The following is a 25,697-nucleotide window of genomic DNA, read 5'->3' on the forward strand; positions in this document are numbered from 1 at the left end:
TCTGTGTTGCTCATTCACTCTTTTATTTTTTTTGCGGGGGGGGGGGGGGGGGGGGGGAGGAGGGAGTGTAAAATTTGCTGCTAATCACCTTCCTTAACAAATCAAAAAAAAACGTTGACAGTTTCGATGTCTGCTAGCACCGGCTTGTTCAGCCCAAACAGGTTGGACAAGTTGAATATTTAAACAAAGGTGGAAAAATGCGAGGTATAAAGCAGGACGTGCTGAGTGGCCTACAGCCAGCGCCCTGCAGGTTTAAGTTTGTGATCTAAGGCTGGCTCCCTCTCTTCCTCTGCCCTCCTCGCTTTGCTGCTTTCACAGTTATCAAACTGAATGGGACACAGACTCGGCTCAAAGTTCCTGGCTGTCAGGTGAGGGGGGCGTGTGTGAGAGAAGGGAGCCGAGGCCGCCTCCCCACGCCGCATCCTGTTCCAGGGCCTTGCCACCCGTGACCTGACTTCCACCAGGCACAACTGCCAGGCCGCTCAAGTGTGGGCAAGCAAGGATGCTCCAGATTTTGATGCCATTCGCCACTTTTACCTGGTGCAACCGAGCTTCCGAAATGTTTAGACAAGATAGGTCAAGACACCGTACCACCTGCACCCAACGTTTCTTCTGCGTCTGCTTAATCCCCAACACAAACTAAGAGACAAACACCACCTCTGCCAGAACAGAAGACAAGCTAAGTTGTAAACCTCAGCATCCAGTCAGCCAAATGGTAGGAGACAATTTAATTAGGAAGCAGATCATAAATGTGAGAAACAGTGATGCAAAGAAAGAAACGCTTGGCTGGTGTTTACCACCTGCCCGTGCTGGGACGGTCCTGTGAACAAACTCTCTCCAGCGTATGGGGACTTAAGCTGGTCCTTCAGAAGAAAAGGCAGAATCAAACTGAGAGACATTTTTCAAATATCCTTTCAAAAAATCAAATAAGCTCTGCTGGAGGAGTTGAAGGGGTCGCTCTGCCATTTCCTTATACTTGGTGTCTCACAGGAGGAATAAAATCCTATGACAAATTCCTGCCACCTGTTCTTTTCTCAGAGAAGAGTGGTAGCTTTCTACCACGTGCAGACTTCTCAAATGTACAGTAAGAGTTTTGCAAAGGACTGCAGATGATCGCCAACAGCAAGTGCACATCCAAGTGAAAAATGTACAAACACCACAGAACAAGCAGTTCAAAAAAAGAACAACAACGAACTGGAAGTCTGCAAATAGCGATGAGGCTGTGCACAACTCAGAGAGGATACAGGAACAAGAAATCCTGTGCTCACGCTGTCGCGTCCTTGGGACGCAGCCTGCAATCCTCAAGGTCAAAGGGCACAGGGTCTGTTCTCTCGGTTTTGTAAATACTCGTGCTCACTGTCACAGAGGAGGGACTAGTGGGTTAAACTTTCCTTGGGGAGAAGAGAGAGGAAGCAAACTACCATCTGCTGAATATTTGACGTGAGCCAGAGGTGTCGGTATGTATTACAGCATTTAATCCTCGTAAGAACAACTTCTCCGAGCAAAGCACCACCCCCGTTACAGACGAAGGGATGGAGGCCCCTGTCCCCGTTCTGAGGAGCATCCTTACCAGCCTCAGCCAGAGAGGAAGGAAGAACTCTCGGGGGACCCACAGAGAGGCTGCCTTTATTTCAACAATGAAAGTTTCAACTGAAGTTGAAATAAAAGCGTACAAATTTCAATTCCAGCCAACGAGATGTAAAGAGAGGCTGAAAACGTTTAAGTATAATCAAACAATAAACCATTTGGTGAAAGATTAATAAAGCTATTGGGGAAAAGTGGTAACTTAAGACATTCTGCTGTGATAAACGGACTTATAAATGTTCACTCTCAAGGGGAAAGTTCTGGGCCTCTTAATAACACAGACTTCCAAGAGAGGGAAAAGCATGTTAAGTGGAATGATCAAGGAATGGGGTAATACACTTCAATGACTTTTTTTTCCTGGTTAAAGAGAAAAAAAAGTTTCCACTTTCATAATAGAAAAGGCCTTTAAAACTGTACCAGAAGTATGCCCATTCCAGTAGAGAGTCCTAAATATACTGAAACCGCCTTGTAACCAAGTACTATCACGGAACAACCAACTCTTCACAGGACAGCCGCCAGAGCTGAGGGCCACGCGTGCAGCTCAGTCACACGGTTGTGCTGACTGCACAGGCGACGAAGTTAAAACCTTTCACACAAAGCCCTCAGTCTTCAGAGGGCTGCCACGTACATCATCTTCTAAGGGCACCCGAGAGTGGAAAGGCTCCTGAGCGCCCCCGAAAGGCGTTTTCCCTCTGGGGAAGGGAACACTAAGTTACAGGTAAGAACTGTGTTAGCATTTTCCCCCTGCTTTTTAATAGGAATATTCTCAAGAAAACAAAACGCTCACATAGTCCTGGGTAGGGGGACCCCCAGACTCTCATCCTACAGTGACCTCCTCCTGATGCCTCCTTCTTCCCTCACAGGGACCGGGGAGCAGGCACCCGTGACTGAGACTCGTTTCCAGGTGGGGCGGGCCGAGCCCCGCATGCGCACCTCCACTCCTGAGAAGGGGCAGGCATGAGGCCAGAGAGAGCGTGCCCCCAGGCACCTGACCATCACCATGGCTACTTTTCACAGGGCGCTTCCTCTTGCTGGACCCGGAGGGTACAGAAGCAACCCTCCTGACACGCGGCCTGGTCTCCGCTCCTCCCACCTTCAGTGCCAGCCACCTGTTCCGACCCCAGCGCAGCACAGACTCTCAGCCCCAGCGCAGCAGCAGAGGCCGAGGCCTGGCTGCTCCTGAGCGGCTGAGAGTGCCGTGCTAAATTCAGAGCCTCCGCGCTCTCATCTGTCACGGAGCAGGTCACATTTCTGTGCGGCCAATGTTCTCTTCCAGCATAATAGGAACACAGAAGCCTCTGTTCCTGAAGACGGCCCATGATGTGGGGGCGTCCCCGGCCTGTCTCCTGTGGGGAGGGATGGACTCAGGCATGTCCACGGCAGCAGGAGAGCGAGGCAACCGGATGACTGACACTCCAGGGGCGTCCCCGCCTCACCTCTACCTTCTGCACGCAGGGCTAAGGACACAGCCTGCTCTTTCTGCACTCCCCTCTCAACAACGGGGAAGTCGGGAAAGCGTGCTCCCGCCAGCGTCTCCCTCCTGTGTGTCCCTAACATGACAAGGACTCCGAGACTCTCTCTACAGCTTAAAGGTCTACAGTTTGTAAGATGAGGAGCAAAGGAGAAATTGATTTCCTATGTTCCGAGGCCATTATAGCTGCAAAAGGAAAATCCCCGTCTCAGAGGTCTGATTCTTTCCAGAGGAGACTTGTTGCCATTCTCTCTTTCAAGCATCATCGCTTCTTCACAGCTCTGCTGTCCAGCACTTTCCGGAAAGTTTTTGCACATTGCAAAGCTCAGTGCCCTTTTTCCTACACTGAGCTCTCCCAGAGGGCGTGCTCTGGCTCAGTTTCCCAAGTTTGTTTTGGAAGACAAGCACTGCTCAATCCAAAATTTCAACATGGGAGCAACTGATAAAGAGTTCTGGGAAGTTCAAAGCTGGAGCTGCAGCAATGTTTCTGTGATACCTGTTTTGCACTGCGATGGCAACCTATTAGTCTGCTCAGGAACTAAGCTGTGGTTCGAAAGGTTTGGGATAAAGGATTTTCAAACCTCAAAAACATGAGAATCCGCAGACAGGGAAGTGGTAACTTGAAAAAACCGTCCCAGATATGGTAATAAATTGAGACAGTCTCCCCCGAAACTTCTTTAAAATAAGCTGGAATCTGTATCACTCCAGTCTCCCTGTTTACCAGATATACAACTACTTTAAAAATAATTTAAATGCATTTCCTGGAATGAAATTATAGTAAGTTATGGGCTGTACCTGAGCTACAGGGCAACTATCAACATGACGACACATAATTTAACCTGCTGATTCAGCGGTTTATTTTTCTTTTTATTAATATGATATTTCTAAAGGGTTGACTACAAGGTGATGGTCCTCTCATAAAACTAAGGTAAAAGAAACTACAAAAAGGTCGATTAACCTAATAAATGATGATAACAAACACACTCTCATACGAGTACGAGTGGCTGAAGGAGACAGAGTGACTTGCCTTTAGACAGAGGGTGGCTGCAAAGGGCGCCTCATTAAAATTAGCTAAGAGGAAACTGAACTGAAAAGGGCGGAGTTCCAGGGGTCCGTGCTGTGAGATGGATGAGCCCCTCTGGGTGCTGAAGCAGCCAGAGTCCGGGGTGGAGCCCAGATCTGCCTCCTCCACGGCTGCTCAGCTCTAAATCCGGGGAAGGTGGGGCTTATCCAGGGGAAAGGGCACATGGAGGCTGGTGCAGCACGAGTGTGCGTGTGGACGACCTCAGGAACGGGGTGAGCAGGAGGCCGATGGCAGGGGTACTACGAGTTCCCAGACCAGCCCTGGCGAGTCAGGGCTTGGCACTCTGGATCTAGAGATCCACAACATGGGGGCTCATGTTTCGGCAGGGGTCTTACCGAATCTGCACCCCCGAGGGGAGGACACAGCAAGGAGCTGTGTCATAGGAGGCTGGCGCAGGAAAGGGGGCCCAGGACGGGTTAGAACAAGGCAGAGCAGGGACAGGGGCGGGAGTCCAGGCTGTACACGCCCGGCCTCCGCCTGGGCTCCGGAGCCCCCACTGGGGAGTCCCCGGCTCTCCTGGCCCAGATGCTGCGGCGACCTCGGGGAGCGGCAGGACGGCCGCGGAAGGCAAATGAGAAACAGAGCTTTGGTCCTGAGAAGCAAACACACAGCCCACTGACTTCCTCCCAGGCTAGGAAAGTCAAGCAAGGATGCGACTCATCAGAACCAGGGGGCGCACTGTCTTTTCAGTCCCAGAGCAGCTCTGGGTCCTGACGAATGTAACATAGATAGATACATGTCCAGGAGAGACCACAGCTCACCATCCCGGCATCAGATCTGGAACAGATCCACCGGACCAATGAATCTACTTCTGCTCTCTCTGGCACATTTTTGTAAGTGTTTTCACATTTTTATAATTTTTTCCCCCCAAAAGTACAGTTTCACCAACAAACGAAGGTGGTGATGACTGTGACTGATTACCAAACACCAAATGTTCTTTTTAACCCATGGTTTGCAATTTTCTGCAGCAAAGACAAAAAAGGAGTGTAATAAGCTCAAATATCCTAAGTAAATTCTTTAAAATTTAAGTTATAGGTTTAGGATAGCAAAAACAGAAAAAACCTCTTCATTTATTTTCTGGCATCTTACGACTAGTCAGCCAGCCGCTGTGCTTACTTCAGTAGCACATGCAACCTTAGTGAAGCACTAATGAGCTGACATTATCCTATGCGCACTGCATGTGCTAATTCCCACAGTCAATTCCCACTGAATCTCCGCTCCCATCGGTACAGACATCACTGCCTTTTACGGATGAAGTAACCAAGATACAGAGAGGTCAGTTAACCTGCCAGGGTCACACAGCGAGGAGTGCATGCCGCTCAGAGATTATCACAGGATGCCGTCAGCTCTGAAAACACAAACTCAGAAACACCCTTCAGCCAGGACATTCCCCAGGTCGCTGCAAGCCTTCACAACGCTTTCACAAACACTGCACTTGAGTGCAAGTTCTACGTGAGGTTTTACCATGCCACTTTGGTGAAGTACAGAAAAATCAGAGATTTCTGAAAAGTTCTGCAGAAGTAAAACTAGAATTCAGTTCCCAACAATTAGTCCTCTCCTGTAAATCAAGATGACTCACACAATAAAATCAGCACAAAATAAAAAATTAGCACAAAATAAAATCAACACAAAATAAAAAATTTCTGCTTTAGAAGAAAAATACTCATAAACAGTAATTTACATAGATGAGAATCTCAGGGTAATATCAATGGTTGGTCTAGAAAAAATTCAATATAATTTTTAAGAACACACGCATGCTAAGTTGCTTCAGTCATGGCAGACTCTTTAAAAGCCCATGGACTGCAGCCCGCCAGGCTCCTCTGTCCATGGGATTCTCCAGGCAAGAATACTGGGGTGGGCTGCCACGCCCTCCTCCAGGGGATCTTCCTGACCCTGGAATCAAACCCGCGTCTGTTATATCTCCTGTATTGGCAGGTGGGTTCTTTACCACTAGCTCCACCTTATAAAAATCAATAGAAAGTGATTTCAGGCTCACCAAATAGAGTGGACTATGCTAGTTGGATGGCTCAAATAGTTTAACATCGAAAATGTTTTACTACTGGAAATTATTTTGAAAGAGGGTAAAGCTTGAAAGAGTGCTTTTTTCTAATATACAAAGTGACATATATTTTTTCTAATATACAAAAAACTGTATCAATTATTTCTCATGGCCTCTAAGCCTGACAGCCTATGTTCAAACCTTGGCACTGACTTTGATCCTAAGCAAGCTTCCTCATCTGCAAAATGGGATGATAACTGTACAAACCTTGCAGGTAAGAGCACATGAAGATAAACAAAGATCTATGAGGAAACAGAAGGACGATGTATAAATCAGCTGGAACTGACAGTACTGCTAAAAAACACTCCACCCAACAACAGCAAGAACACACGCCCTTCTCAACAACACAAGACGTTCTCCAGGATAGACCATGTGCTCAGCCATAAACCTAGCCTCAATAAATTAAAGGGAAAAAAAATTGAAATCATGGAAAGCTTTCTTCAATTAACAATACAATGAAGTTCAAAATTAGTAATACAAAGAAAGTTGTAAATATGTGAAATCAAATATACTCCTAAATAACCAATGGAAAAATCACAGAAAAATTAGAAAATACTTTGAGATGAATGAAAAGGAAAATACAACATACAAAAATTTATGGAATGTTATGAAAGCTATGTTTAAAGAAATATTTACAGCTGTAAATACCTGTCATAAAAACATTCTCGAATAGTCTTCTACCTGAAACACTAGAAAGAGATGAGCAAGCTAAACTCAGAGCAAACAGGAGAGAAACAGTCATGCTTAGAGCGGAAAATTTTAAAAATAGAGAACAGAAAAGCAACAGAGGAAAATAAATCAACAAACTGAAAAGTTACTTCTTTTAATGCTAAGTCACTTCACTACTGTCCGACTCATTGCAACCCACTGGCTGTAGCCTGCCAGGCTCCTCTGTCCGTGGGATTCTCCAGGCAAGAACGCTGGAGTGGACTGCCATGCCCTCCTCCAGGGGGTCTTCCCGACCCAGGGGTGGAAGGTCTTTTACGTCTGTGCGTTGGCAGTCGGGTTCTTTATCACTAGCGCCACCTGGGAAACACCTGTTTCTCTGACGAGACGACCAATAAAATTGTTAAATGTTCAGCTAGATTGACTACGGAAAAAAACTGAAAAGACTCAAATTACTAACATCAGGAAGGAAAGAGGAGACGTTACTGACCTTACAGAATAAGGAGGACTGCAAGGAGACACTAAGGACAACCATACGCCAACCAAGCAGATAACGTCCATGAGATGGCCGAGCTCCTGCAAAAGTCGCAACTACGGGAACTGACTCCGAGAAGAAACAGAGAACGTGACGAGACCCATCTCAAGCAAAGGACCTGGATTAGTCCTATACAAACCTCTCGGGAATAAAAGCCCGGATGGCTTTGCCGATGAATTCTACCACATATTTACATGAAAGGAATTAATATCAACTCTTCACGAACTCTTCCAAAACAGAGAGGAGGACGACAGAATATTTCACACCTCACTCTATGTGGCTCGTAATTACCTCAAAGAAATGCAAGCAACCCGGAATATCCAAAACAATCCAGGGAGAGAACTAAGTTCAGAGATTCGCATCTCCCAATTTCCAAACTCACCCAGAGCCACAGTAATCAAGGCCATGTTAGGCCTTGGGAGAGACACACAGACCAATGGAAGAGATCTGGCAGCACAGATGGAAATCCTTATGTTTATGGGTAACTGAATATTGATAAGGGTGCTAAGACAATTCAGTGGAGAAAGAAAAGGTTTTAAACAAACAGTACAAAAGGCTGAACCTGGATTCCTTCCTTACACTCTACACAAATGTCAACTTAAAATGAGGTGTAGACGTAAATGTGAAAACATCGAAATTATGGACTCATGGGGCTGCACTTCACACCTGGTGGGGTGGCTGTCATGAAGAAGACTGACAATAACCAGTGTGGGCAAGGGTGTGTAAGACTGCAGTCCTCACACACTGCTGGTGGGAGTGCAAAATGATGCAGCTCCTCTGGGAAACAGCGTGGCTATTTCCCAAAATGTTAAACATGACCCCGCAATTCCCCTCCTCAGTGGCTACCCAAGGGAAACAGAAACACATGTCCACACATAACCAGTACAAGAATGTTCACAGCAGCATTACTTGTAAGGGCCAAAAAACAAAACCACTCAAATGTCTGCTGACTGATGAAGAGGTGAATAAAATGTGGTATGGCCCTACAATGGATTGTTACATGACAAGAAAAAAGATGCTACAACATTGATGAATGTTTGTTTAAAGCGTTAAAGCTAAGTGAGAGAAGTTGGTTAGGAAAGCCTGCACATTCCATGAGAAGTCCACAGAAGGCGAAGGCACCGGGGAAGCAGGGCTCGAGGGTGGGAAGTAAGGAGAAGCCACTGCGAGTGGCTGTGGGCTTCCTTCTGGGACAATCAAAGTGCCCTCAAATGGGGTAGGAGAAAGCGAGGAAATTGCCTGAGAAAGTAATACTTCCAGGATTAGATTTTGATACAGAAGAACAAAGAATTTATTTTTAAGCAGGAGGAATAAAAGAGAGCAAGCAAAACAAAACAAATGGCACACAGAAGGCAAAATGATACTAACAGGCTAATGTGGAAGCAAAAAGCTAAAGCTAAAAATTATTGCTGTTTAGTCTCTAAGTCACGTCTGACTTCTTTGAGACCCCATGGACTGTAGCCCGGCCGGCTCCTCTGTCCATGGGATTTCCCAGGCAAGAATACTGGGGTGGGTTGCTATTTCCTTCTCCAGGGGATCTTCCTGACCCAGGGATCGACCCTATGTCTCCTGCATGGCAGGCAGATTCTTTACCACTGAGCCACTTGGGAAGCCCAGAAGCTAAAAAATTAAAATAAACATTCTTAGGAGATGAGGGGCAAAAAGAATAGGAAATTATGTATATATATATAAAAAGGTAACACCTTTCACGGAGAAGGCAATGGCACCCCACTCCAGTACTCTTGCCTGGAAAATCCCATGGATGGAGGAGCCTGGTAGGCTGCAGTCCATGGGGTCGCTAAGAGTCGGATACGACTGAGTGACTTCACTTTCACGTACTGGAGAAGGAAATGGCAACCCACTCCAGTGTTCTTGCCTGGAGAATCCCAGGGACGGGGGAGCCTGGTGGGCTGCAGTCTATGGGGTTGCACACACAGAGTCAGACACGACTGAAGCAACTTAGCAGCAGCAGCAGCAACACCCTTCATCAAAATCCTTTAATATACTGATACATTCCACAGCATCATACTCTATCCTGCTTCAAGGAATTCAGACTGAGACATCCATAGGATTCAAATTATTGAGTTACTCAGAAATGCAAATAACAATAATAAGTAACACTGGTTGCCTGCCAACCATGTGCTGAACTCATTATCTTCTAATCCCCATCCTAGTCCAACGAAGTGAATACTATCAAAAATTTCAATTTAAAAAGGAGCAAAGTCAGGTACCAAGGTTATGCAACTTGCTCAAGGATGGAAAACTTGTAAGTAGCAGAGGTGAGATTTGAAATCAGGACCTAATTCCAAAAATCCATAAGTTTACCACCATACCAGTGTGTATACCACCACACCAGTACACCATCAGGGGGTCATAATTTTACGTAGAATAAATGGGACCGTCTCATTTGAGTACTTACATATGATAAAATACCAATTTCACAACTATGCAAACTTTCCTTTTGAAATACACATGTAAAACAAAGTTAGCCAACTTTTTAAAAGAAATCAATATAATGCTTAAAATGGAATATGGAAAAATAAAAACAGCCTGATTTTTTGAGAAGGTGAAATTTGGGTCCCTTTAAAATGTTTTCCTAGATTTCCAAGGTTCCTAAAATATTTGTGTAAAAAAAGAAGACAAGTTTGTTCTGACCCCTAAATCCTAAGTCCTCTTTCTATTAAGAATATTTTCCATTGGTTCCTCCCACAGTATTTTTAATATGCCCACCACTGAGCTTTCTCCCACTTCAGAGCAAGCCTCCTTCTCCCTCAGGAAGTAAATTCCTGACATTTATCAGATTTTTCCCTTCATTTTATCCTATCTTATCCTGAAGCTCTCCAGCCCACTTAACTATTTATTCGATGCTCCAGAAACGTTTCGCCCTGCAGGGCATCCGTAGGCAGATGCAAAGGGTTTTAAAAAGGCAAGGGTTACTACGCTAATCCTCTAGGGTTTCTCTGCGTCTGATCAGCTGCCCACCTCCGTATCTCAGCAAAGACACTCCGACTGGCCGAGGGTCACCCTGAGGATGCCCCCATCAGCCACAGACCAAGCCTAGGTATCGCTGGCTCCCAGGAGCAGACACCTCTGACACAGTGGAGACGGTACAGGCAGGCAGACAAAACCAGCGCTGGCTTCTCCACACAGGAGCGGCCCTCCTGTTGCCTTTGGGCAAGACGGCCGGAAGGCCACTCTGCTTTCGGTCAGCCCCCTGCGGGCTCCAGGCTGCGGACGCGGGCCACCCGCACCCACCTGTGCATGTTCCCGTTGGTGGTGAAGGACTGCCCGCACACGGTGCACTTGTAGGGCCTCTCCCCGGAGTGCACCAGCATGTGCCGGTCCAGGGAGCTGGCCGAGCTCAGCGACTTCCCGCAGATGCTGCACGAGTGGTCGGCCCCGCCCGTGTCCGTGTTGTGCTGCGGAAAGCAAGGATCACAGCATCACCGAGGGGGACGGGTCAAGACTCCGCAATCGGGAGGGTAAGTTCAGAGCTTCACAAATACACGCACATATAAGCACACACACACACGTGTATTAAAACACCAGCAATGCTTCTTGGCTGTTTTTTTGTTTCATTTTAAATGTCTTCCCGAATATCAAAATCCATCGGGACCAGAGACAAATCTTTGGTTCGCTCTTCCATTTCCGTGTTCCAGGAATGACGAGCACTTCTTCCGCCAGGCTCAAAATGAAGGTGGGGTCTTTGCGGGTCTTTTTCAGAGGCACATGTAGATGAACTGACCACAAAAACGAACGTGAGCAGGAAGACTGAGCTATGCGGCAAACGCGAGGACAGGCCTCACTGAGTTCTTCTGCTTGATGCCTCGGTCTAGTGTCAGAGAGAGAACTGAGACCCACCCGGCTTAGGGTTCCGGCCTCTGACGCCTCAGTCTAGTGTCAGAGAAGAGAGCTGAGACCCGCCCGGCTTAGGGTTCCAGCCTCTGAAACGTGTTACGAAGGAACATCTCTGTCCGAGCCCAAGTTACTAAACGGTGCTATTACTCAGCACCACTTATGATGTGACTACTGTCAGTCCTTCACCGTTCTGGGGTCAGTACTATCTCATGAACCATCCACAGCAGGCAAGGGAGAAGGACAAATCTCCTAATAAAGAAGAAGAGCCAAAAGAGATCCCAAATCAAGGGAACTCCCTGCTGCATGATGTAAGTTTACAGCAGCGCAGATAATCGGGATCTACATCTACAATCTCTGTGCTGTGAAGAGTCTGGTTCACGTATGATGAGAAGTCTGTTATTTGTGATCGGTTAGCTAGATGTTTGCTGAATTCTGAAAAGGTGTTCCATGTGCCCTGGGACTCTGTCACAGTAACACGGACACACGAAAACTGTCTCATAGCCGCGCCTCAAAATTCTCAGGGTATTACATTTAAATTAAACAGCCACAGTTCATCCATTAAGATAAAAAGTCGCCTCCCCTCTTAACGAAGAGCTATGTGAAACAAAAACACAGGAGCGTTAGCTGACCTGGCGAATGTGCATGGTTAGCTGGTGCTGGGTGGTGCAGACCTTCTCGCACAGGGGGCAGTTGTAGGAAGACTTCTCCTCTTTCGTCTCCTGAAAAGAGAGGATAAGCATCCGCTGCAACCCACAGTGAACTGATGCCTCGCATGTGTGTTACACACACCTGTGTCTCATGAGCTGCAGCAACAGAGCAGCTGAGAGCATGGGCTCTGGAGCCTGGCTGGGTGTGAGCTTGTCTGCCCTCCATTTCCTCAGTTATAAAATGGGGAAAGCCATAGCATCCACGGCGTCACGCTACGATGAGGAGTAAGTCAAAGAGCTCACAGAAGGCACGAGCACAGTGCTCGGTTCAGGGGCGAGTGCTCGATAAACGGCAGTGTTCTCGTTAGACACCACTTAGTGAATCATCGGGGACAGTGAAAAATTAAGCGTCAAGTCACAGCTGAGCTAGAACAGGGCTGTACTCCTCCCCAAGTCTGACCCAGGCTCCAGTCACTTGTTTCTGCCTGGTCTTGAGCCCCCAAGATACATGAAAGGGAATGGAGTTCTCATGACAAAACCCCACCCTCCTGAGGGTGGAAGGCCCCAGTGCCCACCTGGGTGCCCAGTGGGGAATCAGTGGGACACTTTATGGCTGGAGCACCTGCCCACCACTGCTCATAAATGGTAACGAAGTGTGAGGAAGGGAGGGAGCCAGCTTTGGGGCTGGACCCTCAGGCATTTTCAACAGCCGTCTTTTTACTTGCACTCATTCAACTGAATTTCTGTTCCTTGTGAATAATACCAATTATTAAACAGTTACTATGCACACGTGAAATGGTGGTTTTTTTCACACAACCATTAGAAATGGCCACTGTTACAGATCCCATTTTCGGGATGAGGAAACGGGTACACAGAGGCAAGTAACCTGCCCCAAACCAGAGCCAGGATTAACACTCAGGCCAGCTGCTCAGAGCCCATGCCCTAACCACTAGGCGACACAAGTCTGACCCAGAAAGGATTGACCCCAAGGCACAGAAAGCAAACACCCTTGTGGCTGGCTCATGAGAGATGATGATGATAAAATAAAAGCCACCCTGAAAACCATAGAGACAGATGGCCCCGTGCACCATGCGGGGTGGAGTGGACGCACGAGGGGGTCTTGTCCTCAGCTCCCACGGGAGGCCCCTCTCGCTGCTCAGAGGTGAACAAGCCCCCTGGTAGGTCACGCACGCCTTCTCTCCTTGGGTCTGAGAAGTAAGTACGCTACACATCTTCACTCTCTTATTAAAAAAAATCACAGATACGTATTTTAAGGAAGTATATTAACCCAGAGACAATTAAAAAACAAACAAACAAAAAACTCCAGCCCTGCAGCCTCACTCGGTCATTATCCGCCTCTACCCCTCCCAGAGGCAGAAGGTGTGTGCACGCCGGGAGGCAGGTGTTCTCCGGTCAGGATGCAGCTGGCCGAGAACCACCAGACAGAAAGCACTAGCAACAGGCTGAGGGCCCTCGCCTGGCACTGCGGGATGCCTCCGGGCTGGCCCAGACTCTGTCTCTGGGGTGTTTTTGTTCAATTATTAGATTAGCAACAATGTGTATTAAAAAGCAGTTCTGGGGGCTTCTTCCCTGGGGGTCTGACTCCACACTCCCAGCACAGGGGCCTGCGTGCGATCCTTGGTCCGGGAACTGGACCCCACGTGCTACAATGAAGATAAAAGGTCTCTCTCATGCCACAACTAACACCCAGCACAGCCAAACAGACAAATGTGTTTGTACGTGGTTTGTTTTTTGCTTCCACTGTGTGGCACGCAGAACTTCCCTCACCAGGGTCAACCTGTGCTCCCTGCAGTGGAAGCGTGGAGTCTGAATCCCTGGACCAGCAGGGAAATCCAAAAAGAATTTTTTTTAAAAGAGATTCACTGGAGGACGTAAATAAATGTAAAAAGCCAGGCCCTCCAAGTAGCCAGCCTCTTGAGGATGAAAATTCCCTAAAAAAAAAAAAAAAAAAAAATCACCCTGTGAGCCCCATGAGGCAGACACCAGAAGCGCTGAGTGGCCCCTGGGACTAAAGGGATTGACTCCGGGCTCTGCCATGAACTGGAGCCCGATCCCGTTTGGAGGCGGGCAGCGGTGCACTGCGGCCCTCAGCACAGAGTCATGACATCCACGATGATCTGGGAGGAGGAGTCTCCAGACTCAGATTCGATTTTAAAGACAAAGCAGGCAGAAGAGGAAGCACTGCGACGCTGGCGGAGCCCTGCTGGAGAGGCCCGAACCCAGAGGCTGCGGCTGCGCTGGTAGAGGGAGCTTGCTTCCCGAGCTGACAGATAAAATTAGCAGCTAATGTGATAACTAACCATTCCATAATGAAACAATCTGGCACCCTTGCTGGCTTCCAGCGGTGGCTAATCTGCCCTGGAACTCTGCTCCTCAGGGCGCCCTCCAGCCCTCCCGTCCAGCCCGGTAGGGACCACGCTGCGTTTTTCTAACGCGCTATCTTCCCCATCCTGCCTCTCGCCCAGACCTCCTTTCAAAAGCCTAAGCTGGTGCCCTGAGGAGCCCAGAGGACACAGGAGGCGGGTGACGAATGGCCCAGACACCCCTGTGGGTCCCCTGCACGCCCCACGTGCAGACAGAAGGCCACGGGTCCCTCCACGGCTCTACCTACTCTCTGAATCCCTGGGACGGGACCGAGCCTGGACTTGGGCCGGCTCTGCCCCTGCTGGGTCGTGCTGGGCTCTCTCAGAAAGAGCTGGCACCCAGCACACAGTGCCTGGCTGGAAGGAATGAGGGGCAAACACTGTGAAATGGGGGGATGGATGGATGGACGGACGGATAGATGGATGGACGGACAGTCACGTGAGACTGAAAATAAACCTTTTCTTCCCAGAGCTAGCGCTCCTTCTTGGCTCAGGCCACAGTCAAACAGGCTGAGAATTTTCTCAGGTACCCACAGGAAGAGAGGCACGCGGAGAAAAGGAAAAAAAGAGAGAAAAAGTATCAATGCCCCCACCCGACAGCATCATTTAACTCCGAGTCTTCAGCCTTGAGGACGAGGTGGAGAAACAGACCCGCCTCCGTCGCTGGAGGGATGTGAGGCTGGGACTTTTTCTGGAGGGCACCCTGTACCGGGGCCGTGACTCACGCTGGACTTCTACCAGTGTATAGGGGACCATCACGCTGGGCTGGAAGGACTGTGCTCAGACAATTCTGCATAAGGACAGTCACTTTGGGATTATTAATAAAAAAGAAAACTAACTCACAAAAGCCCAACAGGTTTACCTTCCTGCCCATCCCCGGTCTCCAGATAGTCAGAAGGCTGCCTTCTCCCAAGGGTGTGGTGGGACTCCACCGAGTCAGGGAAGCCAAGCAAAGGATGTTCACACCATGTGGACGCAGAGCAGAAAGGGGAACGGCCACCTCGCTCCTCGGGCACTGTCGAGCACACTGCTGCAGGACAGCAACACTTTCTCAAGTGCGCCATGGGGACATTAAGACTCATCTCATTTCCCAAGGGAGGAAACACGGCCTTTCATAACATCCCTGCCGTCCTATGCCCCTGCCCACTGCGATGATCTCTGAAAACTCAAGAGGAACACACGGCATCCCGAGGGGGATCCTCAGGCACCCAGGTGCATGCCTTGTCAAGGCTGGAAAGCTGGAGAGCAGTCCAGCAGAGCGAGGACTCACTGGCTATCTGTGCTGCAGACACTTAAGAAATCAAGGAGGAGGCATCGTAAAACCAGTTAACCAGCTGTGTGAGTGAAGAAAGGAACCACGTCACAGGAGAGGAGCAAGTTGAGCTCTCTGCTTCGCCTGTACCGTGAAGACAGCATGTGTGTGTGTGTGAAAGTCGCTCAGTCGTGTCCAACCCTTTGCGACCCTATGGACTGTAGCTCACTAAGTTCCTCTGTTTCTGGGATTTCCCAGGGAAGAATACTGGAGTGGGTTGCCGTTCCCTTCTCTAGGAGATCTTCCTGACCCAGGATCTAACCCAGGTGTCCTGCATTGCAGGCAGATTCTTTACCCTCTGAGTTAAGAGAGCTTGGGTTCAAATCAAGTCACAAGGTCACAGGGCGGGGTGGGGTGCCGGTAGGGGTGCTCTCATCAACACTGACACTTCAGCACAGAAAACCTTCTCTGCGAATGGAAACCGACCTAAGTTACAATTAGCACCTGAAAAGGGATCATGGCCTCTGGGTGTGTCTGTGCCGTTCAGACCACGTCCAGGGTTCTGGCTCAGGGAGCTGGGGCTCAGGGGGACATCCCTCCCTCAGTGCTCTCACGGAAGCCACTGCACGCGCACGGACGCTTACCTGGTTCCTTCGGCCGATCCGATTTGGTCCCGGAGGCTTCGTGGGGGACTTGACGCTCTGGGGGCTCCCGCCATTCTCGGTGACCTTCCCCACACTCATGACTGCTGACATCATGGTGTTGATGGAAGACAAGTCTGAACCCTCCAGGCCAATGGGCGAGCTTGACGTCATTGGGACAAGGATTTAAGCTTCTAGAAAGCCTCGGCCACAGAACTGAAAGTGAGAAACTGCTGATGTGATCGCTGGGAAGTTGAGGCACCGGGCAGGCAGGTGGCAGGGGCCACGGCTACCACCGCTGCAGCCAGGTTAAGCCCTCCCCTTCAGTTCAGCCGACACACGTGCTCACGTGACTGAAGCTTCCATCTCAACCAAGCGCTGTCACACTGAACTGACTGCCTTGCTTCCTTTCTGAGTATGGGCCACCGAAGAGGTGACCCAAGGCAGGTCCTCTTCCTTTGCTAATCTTTCACGAGGCAGAGTGGGAAAGGCTCCAACAGTTAATAAGGCCGGGAGGGCCCATCTGGCCAGCGGCCTCCTAGCAGCCTACTCACTACTGCAAGCGTGTTCTAGACCCAGAAACGGAAGGTGAGAAACCTTGGCTCTCACCTAACTCCAGGCCGCAATACCCGATTTTAATGGGGGAGTCCAAACTGTAAGACAACTGAGAAGCCACACCACCACCCAACGTTACAACCAAATTTCAAATCAGCATAAAAAAGGCTGTTTCTTAAAACATATGAAGATGTAATGTACCTTCCCCCAGAAAATGGAAGGAAGGAAAACCCAGCCCGCACTGGCGATTACCTCCATTCTCCGCCCCAGCTGATGCACTATGAGCGCGTCATCTGCTGCGGGGGTTGGGCGCACGGACGAGGCAGCGAGGCTGGGGGGCTCCTTTTTCTCTTCTCTTCGTATCTCTCGTCGACACTGGAAGGGAAGCAAGGGCAGAAAGGTTCAGAAGGAAAAACAGAAACCACGTTTGCTGTAATCTCAGACCGCTGCACTCACCAGACTACAGGGAACCGTACGGGAGATGTCTGAGTCTTCTTTTTCTTCCAAAACCACATTCTGTGGTTGTTTTTCACTCTTAACTGATGTTCCCTACAGCGCATCGCCCTCACTCCCAACAGCCAAAACGATTCTGTGGTGTTTTATTTTCTGAAGCTCACATGGTCCACATACAGCGAACTTTCTCTACCCTTGTTCCCCACAAGGAGTCTCAGACTCCCTCTTGACCCGTGTCCCGCCTCCTAAAACTGACCAAAGATGAGGCAGGGAAGGAATCCGCTAAAGACTCAGCGTCTAGGAGGGAACAGGTCAGACCTTAAAAAAACCTGGTAATACGGAAGGATGACTGCAGGGAACACTACAGCCCCCGGACAATCCAGCTTTACTTCTCCAGGCCTCTTCTAGCATGCTTCTTCCACACAAGTACTATCGGCTATAGGAAGTTAAGTCTCCAGGTAACCCGTTTCCTTTATTTTATCTGGGAAGATTTTCTCTGGCCACGTACCCTGTTACCCTCCGGTGTGCCTTAAGTTCTGCACGTCCACACTGCCTCAGTGATCAAGCGCATTATCTCAGGAGCAAAGTGAATGCTCAGGAGCCCCCCTGGAGAGGACATGACTGCCTGTGGTTCCCCTTCCGCCTCTGGGAGAAGTGACCCGGGTAGGGCGTGACAAACGGGGACTCCTGGAGCAGCCACGAACGTGTCTGGCAGCAGAGCAGGAAAGGCTGGGGACACAGCCATCTGACGGCTTCACACAACGGACGGGCCATCAGCTGACAAGCCCCAAGCTAAAACCTTACCCAAGAGCCAAAGAGAACCTCAGCAGTAACACTCTCCTTGTCGAGAGACAAAATCTGCCTTCCTTGTTAGTAGACACTTTGAAGAACATGTGTGTGTGCGTGCTAAGTCGCTTCGGTCGTGTCTGACTCTTTCCGATCCCATGGACTGTAGCGCCCCAGGCTCCTCTGTCCATGGGATCCTCCAGGCAAGAATACTGGAGTGGGTTGTCGTGCCCTCCTCCACGGGATCTTCCTGACCCAGGGATGGAAGCCACGTCTCTTGTGTCTCCTGCATTGGCAGGCGGGTTCTTTACCACCAGCGCCACCTGGGAAGCCCCAGACATTTTGAAGATATGAACCAATGGTTTTCCAAATGGTAAGTAAAAGGACTAACTGCCAAACACACAACTGTTCAGACCACTGACCCAGCCTCACCCTTGCGTCTTCCACATGAAAAGAGCAAAAGGAAACCTCGGTCCCAAATTAAAACGAACAAAAAAACAAGACAACCCCAAAGCTGTTTTCTTTCCATGAAGCTTCTCCCATATGGAAGACCATTTAAACTTATTAAAAACTGTGCTTCCCATTCTGACTGTCTATGAAAGTTCATTTGGGAAATTCCTCTCTAGGGAAAAACATTCAACACAGGTACACACACAGAAGTATACATGTACATACCTCATTTTCTTTCTTTAAAGGATTTCTAACGAAAGTATCCTCAGTTCCCTAGAACTGTAATCCAGTCAGTGAACAATTATTTCCTTGATTCGTGTAAGGGGCACCTTCTATACTAAAACCCTCTCATTCTTTTAAATATATATCGCCCAGAGGTTTGTTTTTTAAAATACTTATTTACTTGGCTGTGCTGGGTCTGAGTTGCAGCACGTGGGGTCTAACTCCCCGACCAGGGATCAAACCCAGGTCCCTTGCGTTGTACGTGTGAAGTCTCAGCCACTGGACCACCAGGGAAGCCCCCCTCTCCCCACCATAGTTTCAATATACATCAAATCATAGATGACTAGAAATCTTTATTGTAATTATATTATGTCAGTAAAAATTATCTCAACCTTTCTACCATTTATAGTGGGATAGTTTCAATGATCTTGTTTTTGTCTTATCATGGCACTTAGAGAAGAAAAACGTGGTAGAGTTTTTCAGACTAGGACTAGATTTAAGTCCTTTCAGATGGACATAAAATTAGAAGTTACAAACAACATGGTCCACGTCTCTCACTGAGGAGGGAAAGAAAACGGGACAGAAGGGAAACAGTCAACAAGAAAATCAACGCAAATATATTCACCAAGAAGAGGTAAAGTGCTAGTAAGAACTTCTGTCACAATCACTAAGATGGTAAAGAAACCTTCCCTGCAGACTCTGTAAATGCCCGAAGGATAGAAAACCCAGCAACAGTCACAACCGCTCACCAACCTACAGGCTGAAAGCTGCAAGTGCTTACATCCCAACTGGAAAATGAGAAAAGTCAGGCAAATTTGCTGTTTCCCACTTTGTCTGGACAGGAAGACATTTGCTAAATTTACTTCCTCCTTTGGGATAAAGTGTGAAGTGTGACCCTGCCCAGTGATGACGCCGAGATCACCGACATTTACTTCCTTTTCCTAGTTCAAATGTAAGTAAATAGTAGTAGAGACTCTTCTCATCTCTGATCAGAAAGTGCAATTAACAAAATGAAACTCCTAGTTACACTGTTTGAAAAGAAAACGGTCAGTGGACTCATCCTAGGCAGCCCTTTCAGAAGCACCCATGCCAGCCTGCATAGAAAATCTTTTCTGAGATTTTTCTCCGGGTGTGCGCTTGTGTCTTATGTGTGACTTCTCCTTCTGGGAGGATGGAACAGGAAGAATGGAAGGGACCTGGTGTAAAACAATATAGCTCATTGTTCCCAGTTAGAAAAAACAAATCCACCTTAATATTAAGGTGCATTTATCCACTCATTTAACCAGAAGCCAGCGGCTAGAATTAGTCAGTCCTCCCTGCCCACGCCTGACCCTGGCCCACACTAGAGCAATGACCCAACTGACCAACCTACACCTTCCGATTCTCAATCTCAGGGGATGAAAGGAAGGATTAACAGTCTCAGGTCCATTTACAAAGCACATTTTTCTTTATAAATATTTACAGTCCTAATATTTTCAGTCTCTGCTCCCTGACACCTATCTATATATCTGCTCTATTACTGTAAATAAAAATAATAATAATAGTCATAATGAACAAAATAAAAATCACTGACCCCAAGCTAGTATCATCTCCTTTATCTGGGACCAGAGAGGACTGGAAACCCAGATGAGATTCCCAAGTCACAGATGTGAGAGGAAATCCCTTTGACATGGCCAAGTGGACAGGACTGGTGTTCTAGTTTTAAACACAGAGTCCAAATCTGGGGGTGGCAAAGGAGAAGCAGGGAACAGGGGTGCCTGCAGCGTGGCTTCCTGTGAGCCAGGGCCTCGACACCCTTTCCAAGACTTCTCATCCCACGCCCCAGGCCATTAGCCCAGGGAAAACCCGCAGTCCACCGTGAAAGCTTGTCTGTGGTTTTGCATCAAAGCCTCAGGAGGACCCCAAGCAGAGGGTGGACCACTCCAAGGGGATGTGGGGACATGAAGGAAGACAACACTCAAAGTTACTATGATTCAAGGAAAGTCAATCAAGTTAGACTGACCTGTCTTATTCGTCTTCTCAAGCGGGCCCTCCTTGCTGAGGAGCTGGTGCTGGCGGGGCGAAGCGTGGGCAGGGTCACGCCTCAAAGCCACCGCCTCTGGAGCAGAGTGCAGCAACCTACAGAAACGAGAAGCAGAGGCATGAGGAGGGGGTCCACACCAGAGAGGGTCCTGGCCCTGCAACACGTTCTGCACTTGCACCGTGGGAGCCACCAGCTAAGGACCATGGCATCCCCCCGCTCCCCGTGTTTCTAAGCAAGCTTCCAGCAATGAGGCCAACTCCACGTGAGCAAGAGCTACTGGAATCCAGCACGACCTGGAGAGAAGGAACCCCTAAAGCACATCCCAACAACATCGCAGGCAACGCCACACGGGAATGGCGCCAAGGGGAGCTCTGGGCACCTTACTGGCGTGCTGGCAGAAGGCAAGGATGGATGGCCAGTTTCAAGGTGGAGAAGAAAAGACAGCAAGCACTCAGTGCTGGCAGAAGCAGGAGGAGAGAAGAAGAGAACTGAGAGGAAAACACGGAACTAAACAGCCTCTTAACGTAAAGCAGTGACGATTACACCTTTTCCTGAGTGATGGAGAAAGTGTCCTAAAGTGTATCTTTCCTTTTCTGTAAGGGACACACAGAAAACTCAAATTACACACACCCTTTGAGGGTCTGAGAAAGTCGGCTCAGGGGGCGCCACCAGGGGTCTCGGACCCCTGATCCGGGAGAAAGCTGTGTCTGGCCCTCTGGAAATTTAGAGAAACCTGGAACGTAACCTTTCCCAGAGCCACCCAGCCAGCACGTTCAGTTTCTGAAACAGCCTCTGAAGAGGGCAAAACTGGGCAAAGGAGGGAAGTGGCAGCCACGCGAACAAGCGCTGGAGAAACGTTCGCTCGATACGCTTCTATCAAACCCTGCGGAGCGCCTGCAGAAAAGCTGCCTGGCATGACACACGCCCAGTTATCACCCTGAATCTCACTCGCGTTGTCCGCACGGTTACTAAGCACCTAAGGTGGGCAGGCTCCCGCTGGACGGGTCTGCGGTGGGTCAGAAGCAGATGCTCAATGATTTCTGACACCACAACAGCTTCTCTCTTTACACCTCACTGCCTCAGGGCTCCATCGTTTTCTTTGTGCCTTTCTCTTTTGAAAAGGTTTTCAGATTTTGAACAAAGTGTCAAAGAAACCAGGAGTAACAGGGACAGCCCCTGAAAGACCAGAGACCGCCCCCTGGCCCTGGTAAACTAGGAGGAACCCTTATTACTACTCCAGTAATTGTCTCCGTGCTTCTTGTGAGCAAGACCCTCCTTGAGGAGCTGATGAAAATTATGGACCCTTGTATACATAAAAGGATATACGCCCATACCCAACATTTTCCTTCAGTATCAAAAGGATCAGGGACCCCAGAAACTCATCCTGAATAAGCAGGGTAAGAATCTTGGTTTTACTTAATATATATGAATTAAGACCATTTTATTAAAATTCCCATGAGGTTTCAGAAACAAACCAGATTATTCCCACCCATCTAAATTTAAAGATGCCTAAAGGTGAAATTACAAACTGTTTAAAAAAAAAAAAAAGCAAGCAAAGTTTCCCTTTTTTGTTACTCATTTTTATTAATGGCAAATATTATCAGGAAGAAAATCTGGAGAAGAATAGCTCCGTGGTTTTTTCCCCCTCGGAACTGCCAAGATTTCCAATTGTAGTTTGAACTATAGTTTTTCACATAATGAATAAAAACGTACGTCAGAGAGACAAGTCTCTGGAGTTGAAACTGTCCAGAATATAACTAAGATTCCCATTAAAATGAGGACCCTCTCCCTCCCCTCACTTAAAAATGATACTTTAAAAGCCCACCAAGTAACCTCTTCCATCCACTCAGGGGAACCAACGAGAGGAGAGGCCAACCTCACAGACTTGACCCTGGAAGTTCCTGCCTCTGATCCTGGATGTAAATGATCTGAATATCAAGAACGTCGTGTGATTAAGCTGACTAACAAGAGTCACTGCCCTGTTTGTTTTGGGTTCCACCAGGCCTAAGGGACTCACACAACTCAGAGAGTGGAAAAGTACAGGACAGTCTTTGGAAGGAAATTCAAGATACCTTTTACTATCACCAGCACCTCAAAAAAAGGGGAGGAGGGGAAGACACACCAGGAGAGGCAGTACCTAGAGACAGGAATCCAGGAAGCTGGAGGTGGGTCTCCGGCTCTGGGGAAGGAGCCTGCATTTCCGGATCGCATCTCCGCCACCCCCACCCCCCCCCCCCGCCCCCAACAGGCTCTGCCCAGATCAGACTCCAGGGAGGCAGGGTGGCGTGGAGCGGGCAGAGGTCCACGCTGGGGCTGCGGGGAGGGGCGGGCCGGCCCCAGCCCCTGAGGAGATAAGGGACCCTGCTATGCTCAGCCAGAAAGAAGAGATTAAGGACCCTGTCTCCAGGTCCAAAGAGACAGCACAGGAAAGATGAGAGATGAAAGGGAAGATAGTCCAGAAGCTAGGCTCCCAGCCTGCGCAAGCCCGCAGGCTTCTCGACGTGAGGTCTACAATCTGTCCTGAGCCCCCAGGAGAGATGGGGGAGGCTTGCATGCCAAGGATGACAGCGGGAGCCCGAGACCAGGCGGTGGGGAGCTTTACTGCAGCGGCCAGGTTGCCGCTCCTCCAGATACCGGGGACGGCCGATCCCCTGGTGGGAACAGCCGGTTCGGGCCGACGTGGGATGGAACCCGGATGGGCTAAATGAGTGTGAGTTTAGAGGAATTCAGATACTAAAGTGCTCTGGGCTACGATGGGGCTTAACCAGCAGCAAGGACATCTCTCTCAGGATGGGCTGACGCAGGAAGTCTTGGTTAGGCTGGGATGAAACCCAACCAGGCAAGCTGTGCACCAAGGCCGTGCCTGTAGAGCTTGGGGCAAAACCGTCTCCTCTAACCAGGACAGCTTCGCGTGTGCTCTGAAGGCTGACAGCTGCGCTGACTGCTCCGAGTTCCAGGAAGTTGATGTGTTTCTTGGCTAAGGGTTCGGTGTGTGCCTTGGGTAGGGCGGCAACCCGTGCACAGCCCCTCCCCCTCGCCGCCTGGGCTTGGGTCAAATGGCGCAAACGGAGGCGCGGAGCGTCACTAGAGCCTCGGCGTGGACCGGCGCACGCCTAGTGCGGAGGGCCCCGCGAGCCGCTCCAGCCAGTCCTGCATCCTCCCGGGGTGGGGTGGGAGGGCGCATGGGGCGGCGAGCAGAAGCACCCTGTGGCACAGGCCACGATCCAGAGAGCAGAGCTGGAGGTGAGGGGACGCGGCCTGCCCCCTCTCCACCCCACGCCCCAGCTGTCTCCTGAGCTCTGCCCCCACGCCGCGTCTCCCTCTAATGGAGGGCTGTGACCCGCCCTCACAGCTCCCCATCTCTGCCCGCTTCCCTCCGGGTCTTCCTGCCCACTGGGCCCCACTCTGCTCAGTTTCCTCCCTCAACCCCATCCTTCAGGGGCCGCTGCCACCGCAAGCCTCCCTGATCCCCAGCGATGGAAGATTCTCGGCTCCAAACTCGACCCCCACAACACTAAGAGACTAGAACGAGGGTTTATGATAAGAGCGGCGAACAGTCTCTGAACACGCCAATATTCTTCTCTGAACACTGCTCGCTGCACGCTGAGCACATCATCTCATTTAACCCTCTTAACAGTAGCCCCGTGAGGCTGAGTCCCACCGGGCAGCCCCCCAAGACCATGGTGGAACAGCGAAGCGAACCCAGACTCTCCACCCTGCTCAGCGTCTCTTGGCCACACTCCCGAGGCCTGGCGCAGGCCTGAGAGCCCAGATGCGCTCCTGCAGTCACATTCTCGGGCTTCTAACAACTGTCTCTGAGTCACTCCTGCCCCTCGAGGCGGCTCAGCGCCCGACCTCCCACTTCCGCCCTTGTAGGCAAGAAAAAGGCACCCTGGGCTCCCACCTTCGTCCTTGGCAGGAGCAGGAGTGGACCCGCACCCCACCCTGCTGCGCACTGGGGCCCACAGTCTGCACCCTGTTTCTCCAAGCAGGTGACTGGAAGGATGCCACTAGGCTCCTGAAACCCCAACAGCCCAACCCTGTCCGGGAGGCTGAGTCCCACTGATCCAACCACCAAGAGCTCACGCGTGGAGGGAGTGCTGGGGGGCAGGAGACATGAGCCCAGACGGCAGAGTGAGAACCGCACAGATCAAACCAGCACCAGCACCCCGGGGAGGAAACTGCACTCTCCTCCAGCCGCTGAGCTCCTGACCCTCCCTCCAGCACAGCCACCCCAGAGGCTTCCCGTCCACAGCAGCATCACAGATCTTGCTTGGAAATGCAGATGCTCAATATATGTGAGTCGATCACCACCCTGTCCACCTTAAATCCACACAATGCTGTGTGTCAACTGCATCTCAGTTAAACTAAGAGAAAGAAGGAAGGCAGGTTCCCAGGCCTGGACACTGCCCTGGACCCTGTGTACTGGCTCCCAGGGGTTCAGTCCAGCTTTGAGAACCAGTGCTTCATACAGATTCTAGAAGAAAGGCGAGGGATCTCCCTGAAAAACGTTCTTTCTATGATGACCTGGAGGAAGGCCCTGGTTTATCATACTCCTGGGAGCAAAACTCATGGCTCTGGAGCAGAGACTCAGACCCCAGTTCTAACTTTAGCTTTATTTACCACAAAGAAATAATTTGGGGGGCTTTCCTGGTGGCTCAGACGGTAAAGAATCTGCCTGCAATGCAGGAGACCTGGGTTCGATCTCTGGGTTGAGAAGGTTCCCCCTAGAAAAGAGAATGTCAACCCACTCCAGTATTCTTTCCTGAAGAATCCCATGGACAGAGAAGCCTGGCAGACAACAGTCCATGGGGTCGCAGAGTCAGATAAAAAAATAACAGTAAGGGCAAGAGGACAGGGATCAGGCCGGTGTGCGCAGGGCCTATTTCAGCTTCCGCAGGAGCAGGGGACGAGCAGGCTGTGAGCTTCGGGCAGGGCAGGGCAGCCTGCAGTGCACAGAAAGCAGAACCACTCGGTCTGGGCCCTGGGCAGCTCTGGATCCTCAAAGGCCCTCCGCAGCTACAGCC

At 49.8% G+C, this 25,697-nt stretch overlaps 1 protein-coding gene across 1 annotated transcript in view; it reads right to left on the reverse strand.

Moving 5' to 3' along the window:
- RREB1 (ras responsive element binding protein 1) overlaps positions 1–25,697 on the reverse strand; it is a 122,401-nt gene that overhangs the window by 41,021 nt on the left and 55,683 nt on the right. Inside the window, 5 exon segments of the mRNA XM_027525040.1 lie at positions 10,655–10,818; positions 11,887–11,976; positions 16,185–16,397; positions 16,989–17,111; positions 20,650–20,765. Of these exon segments, the coding sequence (XP_027380841.1) occupies positions 10,655–10,818; positions 11,887–11,976; positions 16,185–16,355 (425 nt within the window). The 5' untranslated portion in view covers positions 16,356–16,397; positions 16,989–17,111; positions 20,650–20,765.

Source organism: Bos indicus x Bos taurus, chromosome 23 (genome assembly GCF_003369695.1).
Source record: "Bos indicus x Bos taurus breed Angus x Brahman F1 hybrid chromosome 23, Bos_hybrid_MaternalHap_v2.0, whole genome shotgun sequence".
NCBI classification, from domain to species: domain Eukaryota; kingdom Metazoa; phylum Chordata; class Mammalia; order Artiodactyla; family Bovidae; genus Bos; species Bos indicus x Bos taurus.